Source organism: Cephus cinctus, unplaced genomic scaffold (assembly GCF_000341935.2).
Source record: "Cephus cinctus unplaced genomic scaffold, Ccin1 Ccin1_scaffold0670, whole genome shotgun sequence".
NCBI lineage: Eukaryota > Metazoa > Arthropoda > Insecta > Hymenoptera > Cephidae > Cephus > Cephus cinctus.
In genome coordinates, this window is record NW_014333297.1 from 348,359 (window position 1) to 359,414 (window position 11,056).

The 11,056-nt window shown below is 41.7% G+C and overlaps 2 protein-coding genes across 5 annotated transcripts; one reads left to right on the top strand and one right to left on the bottom strand.

Moving 5' to 3' along the window:
• Nucleotides 1-23: 23 nt before the first annotated feature.
• Nucleotides 24-5,171, top strand: LOC107269548 (tyrosine-protein kinase transmembrane receptor Ror2). Of its 4 annotated transcripts, none has more exons than XM_015743527.2 (6): nucleotides 24-1,114; nucleotides 1,460-1,591; nucleotides 1,652-2,104; nucleotides 2,183-2,425; nucleotides 2,501-2,688; nucleotides 2,736-5,171. In XM_015743527.2, exons 2-6 carry the CDS (start codon nucleotides 1,531-1,533, stop codon nucleotides 3,753-3,755), a joined length of 1,965 nt encoding a protein of 654 aa, XP_015599013.1. In that variant the 5' UTR covers nucleotides 24-1,114; nucleotides 1,460-1,530; the 3' UTR covers nucleotides 3,756-5,171. The 4 variants fall into 4 exon arrangements, with proteins under 4 accessions (XP_015599013.1, XP_024942628.1, XP_015599010.1 ...); XM_025086860.1 differs by having other exon boundaries at nucleotides 24-705; XM_015743524.2 differs by having other exon boundaries at nucleotides 24-1,591.
• An 81-nt stretch (nucleotides 5,172-5,252) lies between these two features.
• On the bottom strand, nucleotides 5,253-8,701 carry LOC107269549 (RUN domain-containing protein 1). The gene is made up of 9 exons (XM_015743529.2): nucleotides 8,190-8,701; nucleotides 8,033-8,126; nucleotides 7,806-7,973; nucleotides 7,140-7,317; nucleotides 6,987-7,081; nucleotides 6,129-6,911; nucleotides 5,967-6,064; nucleotides 5,798-5,892; nucleotides 5,253-5,723 (listed from the first exon to the last, which is right to left on the bottom strand). Exons 1-9 carry the CDS (start codon nucleotides 8,342-8,344, stop codon nucleotides 5,617-5,619), a joined length of 1,773 nt encoding a protein of 590 aa, XP_015599015.1. The 5' UTR covers nucleotides 8,345-8,701; the 3' UTR covers nucleotides 5,253-5,616.
• Between the last annotated feature and the right edge of the window lie 2,355 nt (nucleotides 8,702-11,056).

The window sequence follows — 11,056 nt, forward strand, 5'->3', positions numbered from 1 at the left end:
CAGGATATTTTCGTGTAGTTTCGCGTCGGATATTTTCACGGACAAACTGGTGTCGCTGGCGTACCTGGTTGTGAATTGGCTATGAATATAATCCCATAACCTTATTACGATCAGGTCACCAAAGTTGAGCGCCTCTGCTTACGCAAGTACTACTCCACGTACTACTTCCCTCACTACGAGCGCAAACAACTACGATACCACACGACTCCACCCTAACCTGTATATATACACATAGCATATCGACGCGATTATCAACAATTAACAGTAGATTGTCAATAGGAGGAAATTACACGGAAAAAGAGTCCAACCGTGATATGCATTGGATGCAAGTGCAAAGTTCACATACCACGTTCCACGGACCCATCAAGATGTAATCGTGGAATGCTTGAATGGCGCGCAGCAGCATATTTGTTTTAAAAATCTTGTCTAATTGTAACGGGGAGTCCACCAATCCGAAGTACGGGTCAATGCGCAACGTTATAACGAGCAACCATAAGTCGGTTGTCAATGGTTGCCAGTGTTTCTCACTGGATAAGACGACACAATCAGTGAATCTCGGCCAATCACGGCACTTACTTCTGTTCACGCTATAAATAGCTGATCCTTCCTGACAGCTAGTGATTGCTGATTAACTTGGTCCTCTCTGGATGGAACACAAAAGCTAACAGTATATCAAAACAATCTGAAGCGTTTTGAATGGACTGGGTAACCGGATCTTTATGCGCTCTAGTGCAAATTTATTTCGAAAGCATTTCAAATGATAATCACCTTGAAACCAAACCGCTTTTTACTTCCATTAATTAGAGAGGTCATCGGGTTAGACCTCGAGATCAAAGGGATGCTGTAGAGCGTAATGAATCCCATCCGGATACAATAGAATGATTTGAAAAACGATGCACCTGCAGAGATTCGTGGTGCACATCTTCGAACACCAATATCGAAGATGGTGTCGGTGTACGACTGCCTACGAAGAGCGAATAGTTTAATCTACAATAACCAGATCTCTCTAAAATGTCGGCGAACGAGGAGTATCGGGCATCTTGTGCTGAATGACGGCAACTACTTGGAAAGCGAAAAGCCGTAATTTTTGGCGAATGTTTCGCGTTTAATACGGGTAAATCTATATTTTTATTGGTATAACCTCGATCGCGAGCAAAGATAAACATAATCCTTAAAACAGATTTGTAGAATCGATCCGGAGACACTTCGTTCCTTGTGTATTTTCATTATTCGACGCAGACGACGTCTTCCTTGAACATAGTGTTTATGAAGGTGTTAGTAATTAAGCCGTGGTGATTGCAAACAATTAATTAGCGCGCCTGGCAAGGTGTGGTTGAACAACATGAGTCACAGGGGGTTTCCTGTATGGGATAAATTTGAAGTCTCTGCTGTCCTCAAGCATTAGTCTTGCTTGTAACATGAGACACTCTAGAAGCAATATCTTGCATTTGTCACACAGATGATCTAGACCAGAATTAGAAGATGATAACAATACTTTCAATGCAAGCATAATACACTGATACTGATATCATGGTGCTTTGGGATATCCTTCTGGCTGCTATCTTTTTGGGCTTCAATTTGGTGCAAGTCAGTAAGTACGAGTCAATCTATTTTATCAAAGCCTTATTATATAAATGTTGATGTATTGTAGAATCTGAAAGTCATGGTTACTGTGCACCGTATAATGGTAAGATCTGTAAAAAGTACCTCACAGGTATCGGGGAAGTCTGGTTTAATGATTCCAATGACAATCCCGGAGGCTGGCAAAATGAACGAATAACTACAGACCTTTGGGAAGAATTGATACAAAGACTAGTAGAGCCATGTAGATCTGCAGCTGAGAAAATGCTTTGCTTCTATGCATTTCCACAATGTCAAGGTTCTATAGCGTTGCCACTCTGTTACGAGGACTGCATGGCTGTGAGGCATCAATTTTGCTACAACGACTGGGCCTTAATAGAAGACAATAAGCAAAGAAACATCTTTATCAGATCCAGAGGGCACTTCACTTTACCAGAGTGTGAGAGGCTGCCCAAGATTAGCAAGGAAAAACCCACTTGCTCTCACGTTCATCTGACTGATATAAATGTGGATCTCATCACTTGTAAGATTATTGTTATTATTAAAAATAATGTTGCATGAAACTGTGAGATTCCGAGAATACGTCACACGACTGTTTCAGATGACTGTGTTAAGGGCAATGGCCGTTTTTACTTGGGGAAGGAAAACAAAACTAAATATGGTCGCAACTGTCAATCCTGGGGTGTTCAGGAGCCGCACAGCCACGATAAACCGCCGGATGTCTTTCCGCAAATCCGCTATGGAGAAAATTATTGTAGAAATGCAGGCGGCGATGAACCCATGCCTTGGTGCTTCACTATGGATCCGCTGATCCGCTGGGAACACTGTGACATTCCAATTTGTGGTACGATACATTCACTTCGTGGTCAACGTCCTTGAACTTCGTAATTCCGGAATCTCTTATTGCTGTTCGATACAGATAATTCAACGGAGACGGTGGTAGAAATCGACCCGAAAGATTTGACTATGGAAACATTTTTCACGCCTACTTTTGTAATGATCCTCTCCGCCGTGGGGTTCATCATCTTGGTCGGTGCTTTACTCGTCGTACTGTTATGCCAAAGGCTTCATAAAACACACCAAGGATACAATCCAACAGAAAGCCAGGTACTTTTTTTTTACTTAGAATAGAATGTTTTGGATAAGGGCAGAAGAATGCAACGTTACAGGATGTCAACATCGACCTGGACAAACTACCCAGCAACGACGCGTACCATAAAACGGGTGCGCAACTAAATCCAAAGTTGGAGAAGTTAGAATTTCCAAGAAACAACATCATCTACGTAAGGGATCTGGGTCAGGGTGCTTTCGGTCGAGTCTTTCAAGCGAAAGCACCAGGTCTGGTACCAGATGAGGAATTCACGAACGTCGCTGTCAAGATGCTCAAGGAGGAGGCTTCTGAAGATCTGCTAGTGGACTTTGAACGGGAAGCTTGTCTCCTAGCAGAGTTCGATCACCCAAACATCGTGAAGCTTCTAGGAGTCTGTGCAATTGGACGTCCCATGTGCCTCCTATTTGAGTACATGGGTCGTGGCGACCTGAACGAGTTTCTGCGTTCCTGTTCTCCAGGAAATTATATTGTGCGAAGTCTAGAAAAGGACGGCACTTTCACAGACTCCCGTCTCTCCCACATGGACCTCATAAATATAGCGAGACAGGTCGCGTCTGGTATGGTCTATCTATCCGACAGAAAGTTTGTTCACCGAGATCTGGCTACGCGGAATTGCCTAATAAACGATCAGATGGTGGTGAAAATAGCAGACTTTGGCCTCTCGCAGAAGATCTACCTTCAAGACTATTACAAAGGCGACGAGCAGGATGCCATCCCGGTGAGATGGATGCCATTAGAGAGTATACTGTACAACAAGTACACAGTGGAGTCAGACGTATGGGCCTTCGCCGTCTGTCTTTGGGAGATCTTCAGTTTCGCTCTTCAGCCCTACTACGGCATGACCCATGAGGAGGTAGTCAAGTACATCAAAGAAGGCAACGTACTGCAGTGTCCGGAGAATACGCCAAAGTCTGTATACGAGCTGATGAAACTCTGCTGGAACAGAAGACCCTCGGACAGGCCAACCTTTAGGACCATCTACCAGACTCTGGATGTTATCAAGCATGAGCTGGAAAGCAGCGAGAACAAACTAGACAGCGTTCCTCTGCGCATTCATGTTTAAAGGTAGCTTCTCTCTTTTCTTATTTTTTTTTCATCTTTCTCTTTCTCTCCTTCCTTCCGCCCCTTTTTAATTGCCTCCAAGGTATGTCCCATCCATACCGTCAATTGCAGAGGTACACTAAGTATGCAGCTAGTCGAGAGACCATTTATTTGTCGTTAGCTTTCTTATCGCAGACCAAAGTTTTTGTCGAAAATTTTTTATCGAAGAAAGCCGAGATTTAGGCCTAATTTTTAAACTGTGTGATCAACGAGGCTAAACTTTTTTAAGCAACATTGAATTTCGCGCAAACGCATTTACAAAGAGCAACTAGTTCGTTTGGCCTATGGGAAATACGAATTTCAGTATCGAATTGTGCATCCATCGCAGTCGCGTTTGATGTTCGTTTGTAAATAGTGTATTTCGTTAGGAGCTGTGACACAGGCTTTACCTCTTTCCAAAGTTCCATTGCGTTCGCAGTCCAAGGGCATAATCGTGCATGTTGTAAGTTTTGGCTATATAAGTGTTTTTATACTTAAGCGAGATCTATTTATACTTTAAATGAACGTTAGATGTTAGATGCAAGAGGGTCGCTATAACAAAACCTAAAAAGGAATGAAAATAAGATGAAGTAACTGAAGGCGCACAATGTAGTAACGGACTAAGACACGCTATTGGAAAATATTTGGGTAAAATGACGTTAGGTATATATTGCGTTACTGTTATACATACTATAGTATAAGGTGGGTTTTCAAAAAGTATTCGCGTATTCGGTACGCCATCATAGACAGGTCACTGTTATCACTGCCACTAACCAGTAACCACATCATTCCAAAGAGACTGCTATGTACTTTGATAACTAAAAAGAAGTAAACTGAACAGTTTAGACAGTATTCGACATTAGTTAGCGCGGGTACTTTACGAATACCTTTAAGAATCATCCTCGGGTGAAACAATGCGTATTAAATGAAAATAAGAGAGATATATATTATATATACGTACGTGTGTACATGTGGTAAATGCATTTCACGAAATAAAAGAAAAGAAAGACGGCGCCTCATTAAAACTGAAACGTTCCGCCGCCATCTTTTCTCTCAGATGAAGATTCACCACTGTCAAATGAATAATGCACTACTACCGTAATTGTATATTGTCGTAAAAGTATTCATAGCGAAGTCACCAAGATGCCGATTTTTTTTACTTTTATTATCCCCCAACCCCTCATTATTGACGTCGTATAGTTCTGGACGCGTTCGTATCTATGGCTAAGATCGATGTGGTATACTATTCTGAATTTTATATGCAAAGTATTGGCAACGCACAATAATGTACGTTATTTACGTGCTATTGCATTGCCGACGCGACGGCAGAAGCCGCCGTCGGACTTCTCTACGGATGTACAACTTTTGTATGAAATAAAAAATCAATTTCCTATCTGTTCGTGGGCTGTTTGTACTGCATAAATTCATTGGTTCACACGTTCATTCATTTCTTACTGTGGGATAATGAGGGAGAAGGCGCTTTTGCTTCATAAATATATTATATATGCACATTCTTCTTAAAGGAACTAATTTTTCAAATGATTAGGTTTATAAAAAGCGAACGTTTACCCTTTATGCTTCGTGATATACAGTTCATTTTCACCTTTGATTATAATACATTCCTGATTACTATTACCCATTTCCTTAAAGTGGAGAAAGTTCAATGCGCCCAGTAAAACCTTCCACAAGGTGCAGAGATTTATCCTCTACCTACGTTTGTCCTTTATCTTATTGCGTCCCGGCCAGAATCCTGAACACGATCAGTCTCTCGACTCTTAATGAATATAAGTGTTGTCTTGATGAATACTGGAATCGCCTAACGAAATCGCTCGAAGCACAGTTACTCAGAATGCATCTTTTATATTTTGGAATTGTCGTACAGCCAGATCGACGGGCAAATCGAACTTGTAACTGGTTAATCGGTCGAGAGTGTGAAAAGCATCCTGAAAGCCTGTTAGAATGAAAAAGTAGGTTTTTGGAATAAAGCTTCTCTGTATGTAGAATAATTGCTATTTTTTGATATACCTGTTTTGACGACATAACTCCAGGACGTGTAGTGATTTTCCAATAAATACTGACATTGTAGGATCAGCTTTAACCATGCCACCAACTTCTTTAAGCTACAAAGAAGACACTTTAACTGAACAACTTACATTCGGTGTATTTTGTCTATACAATATCACGACACACTTACTTTAGCGCTGCACAAACGAATGCTTTGAAATGAGAATCGTGACTCCTTTTGTAGGGCGTGTGAGAAGCTATGATATTTCCAATGGTCGTCAGTAAACTCTGCAAGAATTTCATCAGATTAGAAAAAAACATAGTGAACAAAAGAAGACAACAAAACTAGTACCTGCTTAGAAGAAACAGAACTCTCTCCAACAAGATCCAAGTTGAAACTTTGAGAAAGCTTTTGTGCTGGACTAGAATTATAACGATGCCCATTCTTGATCTCGTAATACTTTAAAATGAGTTCCCAGGCGTGCATAGAACTACTAGACGTGGGACCTCTTTGGGGAAAACAACCCACAAAAGGCACAACACTAGTTGCTCGTCGATCAAACGTTAAGCCGTGTTGCATCAAGTCACGAATGCAAACTGCCAGATGTTTTCTGACTGCAGAAGTTAATTTAGCATCGCATCGACTCGAGGGAGAATCCGAATCAGAGGTGTAATCATTATCATTGTCGTTATCATCGACTGCCTCATCCTCATCCTCTTGCTCTTGAGAATTGCTCTCAGAGACGGTTTCCAGCACGTGTTCTACAGCGATATCTAACCTGGCCCTTAGGTCTCGCCAATTGTACATCGAGTTTTTCTTAAAATTACGGCGTATCCTTTCACTGCCGCAACCCAATTGCGACATCAAAAACATATGCAGTAGCGCCATTACTTTTCTGACAGTGTTCAGAGTCTTAGTCCGATCCTCCTCCTCCAGAGGTCTCCTCTGAAAAGATCTTCCTGCATAGGAAGAGGCTGCAGCTGATCCACTTGTATGCACAGGACAGGCACAGGTACAGGCTAGGCTATCGGTGCTAACTTCACCCTGGAGGTAATTGATGAAGCGCTCCAAGTCCACGATCTGAGTCTTCAACTGTGACACCAGTTGTTCCTTCATCTTGAGTGGACTGACAATCTTAAAGGAGAGTTATTCAGCATTATTGTATCTTGTGCGAACAAGGTAGCAATTTTTCAATGTTATGTATCTTACCTGACTGAAGGCATAGTCAACTTGCCAACGCAAATCATCCAATGGCAATTTACAGAGATCATCCACATTGAAGTTTAATTTTTCCTTAAGATGATCTGGAAGAAGCATTAACTGTTTTATTGAGTGCTTCACAACAGTCACATATTAACTTACTTATTATTAAACTCTGACGTTCCATTATTACGCTCTGAGGCAAATCAGCCCCTCCTGTCTCATAGGCATACTTTTCAAGATCTTCCAATTGCGACTTCAGTTGGTTTATTAACTCTCTCTGCTTAGATCTCTGCATTGCCATTTTAGACTCTACTTCCAAGTCACATACAGCTCCATTCTGTTGAATTCATGACTCTCGTTGTCGTGTGATGTTCTCCAAACGGAACAAACGCAAGCCAGGAAAGTAAAAACATAAAGTAGCGCAAGGCAGCTTAAAAGTGCAAAGTAACAGTCATTCAAAATTAAGACCATAAAAAATACAGATAAATGCTGTTCCTTGGTAGGTCCTGTATATTTTGAAAAAAAAAAGTATATACTTTTAGCCACTCTTGGAAAGAAAGGATATCACATGCAAAAAACTGAGCAGGTTTGAAAAAAATAAATTAGCCTCGAAAATAAAGAGTATTTATTCAAGCAACATTTAAGGTATAGATGGCAAGCAGAAAAGTGTAAATAAGAAACAAAAGATTCAATTAAGAAAATACATATTGCATCTAAGTAGTCATAAGTAGTACTAAGTAGTAGTGCAAAGCAAAATAGAATACAACCAGTTTGAAAAAAGGACCTCCATATCTATAGTGTTCAGTGCACACTTTTTTGGCTTACACTTTGCTTTTGGGACAGTGGAGAAGTCGATGTAATCCGTTGACTCTCAAAAGGTAGATTACTGGGGACATCAGGAATTCCCCTAAAGGCAAACTCTTCCAATTCTTTAAGTAGACCCTCCTTCTCTTCAGCTGGAGCATCAACAATTTGACGCAATCGAAATTGGACCTAAGAAAAATAATGATGAATGTAACAATAAAATCATTAACTATTATTAATGAATCTACCTGCGCAAAGTGAGTAGTTAGAGCAATCAGGGATGAATTAAGCATCTCCTGCTCTTCCTCGAGAACTTTGAGCCTGTCCATGTCACAGGATAGACTAAAAAATAAATCCAGTATATGATTGAATTGTCAAGATCATCAAAGAAAAAAGACAACATACTTTTCCATGCTGTTGGAGTACTTGAACTCGTCGCCAAAGTCATTATCCCCATCATTTGCTCCAACCGGGGCCCATCTCTCCCCGGAAGGTCTTTCACTCTCATCAGAATTGTCGAAATCATCATTCTCACAGAGTCTGGGCAGTTCGCTAGTCATGTTTGTCTTTCAAAAGACAATCCTACCTGTTTCTACTGAAGTCGTGCAAGTCAAGAACGTGTTTAGAAGTTGACACATTACCATGCAAATTAGGTGGACGCAGCACGTTCAGACTTTGCACCAGTGATCATTTTAACACTCGGAATGGTTTAAACTCGTTAAGAATCACAATGCTCGAGGTAGCAGCTACTTTTCAGGGGAAGCATCGCTTGGTTTTGAGTCCCACTGTTATCAACCCATTGATTAACTTCTGCGCACGTGTATCTGCCATGACGTCAATCGAGCCGTCATTATGCGGTGGCGAAAAGAGAGCTATTCAGAGCTTTTCAAACAGAGATCAGTAGGGAGATGCACAACGCTACGGTTTTAGGCGATACCAAAAATATGGCGCTAAATCTTAGCGGCGAGTCCGGGAATAGAATTTTGTGATCATCGCCTCCGTCGATAATGCATATCCCGTCGTAGCCGAGTTGAACGTGATCACGAACGGGTAGCCTGGCGGGCAGAGATTCTCCACAACTTACAACTGATTCCCAGAGCAACCCTTAGAAAGAGGCCGCTTATCAGATATTGCCTAAATATTTTTTTTTGTAATCTTAAATTCAAATGTACAGTGTATGCTCGACAAGATTTACTAAGACTATCTGTTAAGGTGCTGTCAAAAGCCAGCACCTTATGCCTGCCTGCGTTAAGGAGTGCAGCGATGTGGTGCTAGCTTCCATCATTATTCAACAATAGATCCAAGCGGAACTATGGTCCCAACATTGAGTACTTGAGAGAACTATTTCGGAACTGTTTGAAGCACAATCGAAAAACAACACTGAAAGCCAGCTCCTTATGCATACTTGCACTGAAGCGTATGGTGCGACTAGTATTCTTAATACGTATTTTAACGATGTTACGTAGCAGAACTATTGTTAAAACCTACCAGGAACTATAGAACTCCTCGAGAACTATTGAAAAAGCCTATTGTTGAAACATTTTTAAGAGATTTTAAAAAAGTGCTGCAATGCTGGAGCTGACACCCGTGTAGCATCTCAATTTTTGAACAATGTTCAACAATAAGCTTTTTTAAGAGTTCTAGGAGAGTTTTATAGTTCCTGATAGGTTTTAAAAATAGTTCTGCTACGCAATACCGTTAAAATGCGTACTTTCCAAAAATTGAGGTGGCAGTCGTACTCGATTTTTATCTAAAATATCATCAGGGCCACTGGGACGTTAATTAAGGTCATAGCAGTGTCTTGAGCTTATCCCTACCCTTATCTGTCTTTTCGTTATCAATTATTATTGTTCCCATAAATTCATTTTATTGCTTAGCATTTATATAAAATACTTAGCGCAATACACTACACACAATTATTTTAGATGTATTTATACGCTGGTACATGGGTAAGTGTTGTGCCGTGATTTTTCGATTCACGGTCACAAGGCGACTCCGGCTACCGATACAGATAACGTTTTCGCTTTCTGGTTCCCTTCGAGTCACCACCCTGCTCAGAAGCTACGCTCCCGGGTTGATTCGTATAGATATGCCAACGCTCTCGTAAGATTTTGTTATTGTTTAGTTGACGTCCAGGTGCTCGAATCTGCCGTGGGGAGATAGTCTCGACGTGTCGAGTTGCCCGGCAGAGGAGAGTACCCGACGGAAACGTCTCCACTGACCGGCAGAAGCTCGGGTGAGATGCTGGCGCTCCGCTGGAGATGAGCAAAGGGCTGTAGAGCGGCCGGAGATAAGGTTTCGTTACGACAAGGGGAGGAACTTCCTGCCCGAGTTAAAGATGTGGTACCCAGCTATCGCCCAATGTCCTAGGGAAGCCGCCGTGGAGGATCTTCAAATCTTAAGTACCGATTTGTTAAGGAACGCTCTCCACTTGATTCAAAGGGACGGCATGAGGGAAAGGAAGAGTTATAAGGATCTCGACAAATCGGACAATCAGAATGATTAGTTCTCGAATTTGGCTATCATCTAAGCAGTCTATCTCGTTGATAATTTTTCTAGCTGTGTTTCGAAACGGTACAGAAAGTTATCGCTCGTGTATTTCTCGCGTTGCTCTCGCGATATCCAGGAAATTCTATAGATTTTCTGTGAGTGTTCTGGAAGTGCAGTGCTGTGTCCTAGTGCAGTGCCCACCTGAGTGTCTTCTGGATGCACTTCTTGGCCTTCACGGATTAGCTGCACCAGCTCTGGTAAATACATCTCCACGTTCCATCGTTTACACCGTCACAGTTTTTTTTTTTAATTCAAGATAAGTACGTAGCAGATACAGTGTCTAGACACCATTTTGTCGAGTTTTTCAAAAAAGTTATAGGTATTATAGTTATAAGTTAAAGGTAGTATAGTTATAGGTAGTAGAAAAAGTGTATTAATCCGTATGCGTGCGAGAGAGACGCACTTAGAGCCCTGCTGTACTAATGAAACGTACGCTTTAGGAGCATTACAGGGAGCGTCAACAATATCCTGAAATGCGAAGAATTGCCGTGCACCGATCAGCCTGCATCGTCACTCCAGAGCATCGTTGACGAACCCTGTACGAGTTGTTATTGACAAACCTGTCGTAGGGGGGCATCACTTTTGCCAGGGAGTACTCGAGAGGGGGGGAGGGGGTACTCAGCGGTATACAAAGAATGTGTTATTGGTGCAGAGGTCAGTCTTTCGAGAGCCGGTCTCTTGGAAACCGCGTTTTGCCGGTCTTCCTTCCCCCTTCCCCTCTC

Excerpts from the sequence above, each read along its gene's own strand:
- LOC107269548 (XM_015743524.2), top strand. The coding sequence starts at position 1,531 with ATGGTGCTTTGGGATATCCTTCTGGCTGCTATCTTTTTGGGCTTCAAT. Across the intron at positions 1,592-1,651 it reads CTTCAATTTGGTGCAAGTCA|AATCTGAAAGTCATGGTTAC; the intron begins GTAAGTACGAGT and ends GATGTATTGTAG. Across the intron at positions 2,105-2,182 it reads AAATGTGGATCTCATCACTT|ATGACTGTGTTAAGGGCAAT; the intron begins GTAAGATTATTG and ends CGACTGTTTCAG.
- LOC107269549 (XM_015743529.2), bottom strand. The coding sequence starts at position 8,344 with ATGACTAGCGAACTGCCCAGACTCTGTGAGAATGATGATTTCGACAAT. Across the intron at positions 8,127-8,189 it reads TACTCCAACAGCATGGAAAA|TCTATCCTGTGACATGGACA; the intron begins GTATGTTGTCTT and ends TTTATTTTTTAG. Across the intron at positions 5,724-5,797 it reads GAGTTATGTCGTCAAAACAG|GCTTTCAGGATGCTTTTCAC; the intron begins GTATATCAAAAA and ends TCATTCTAACAG.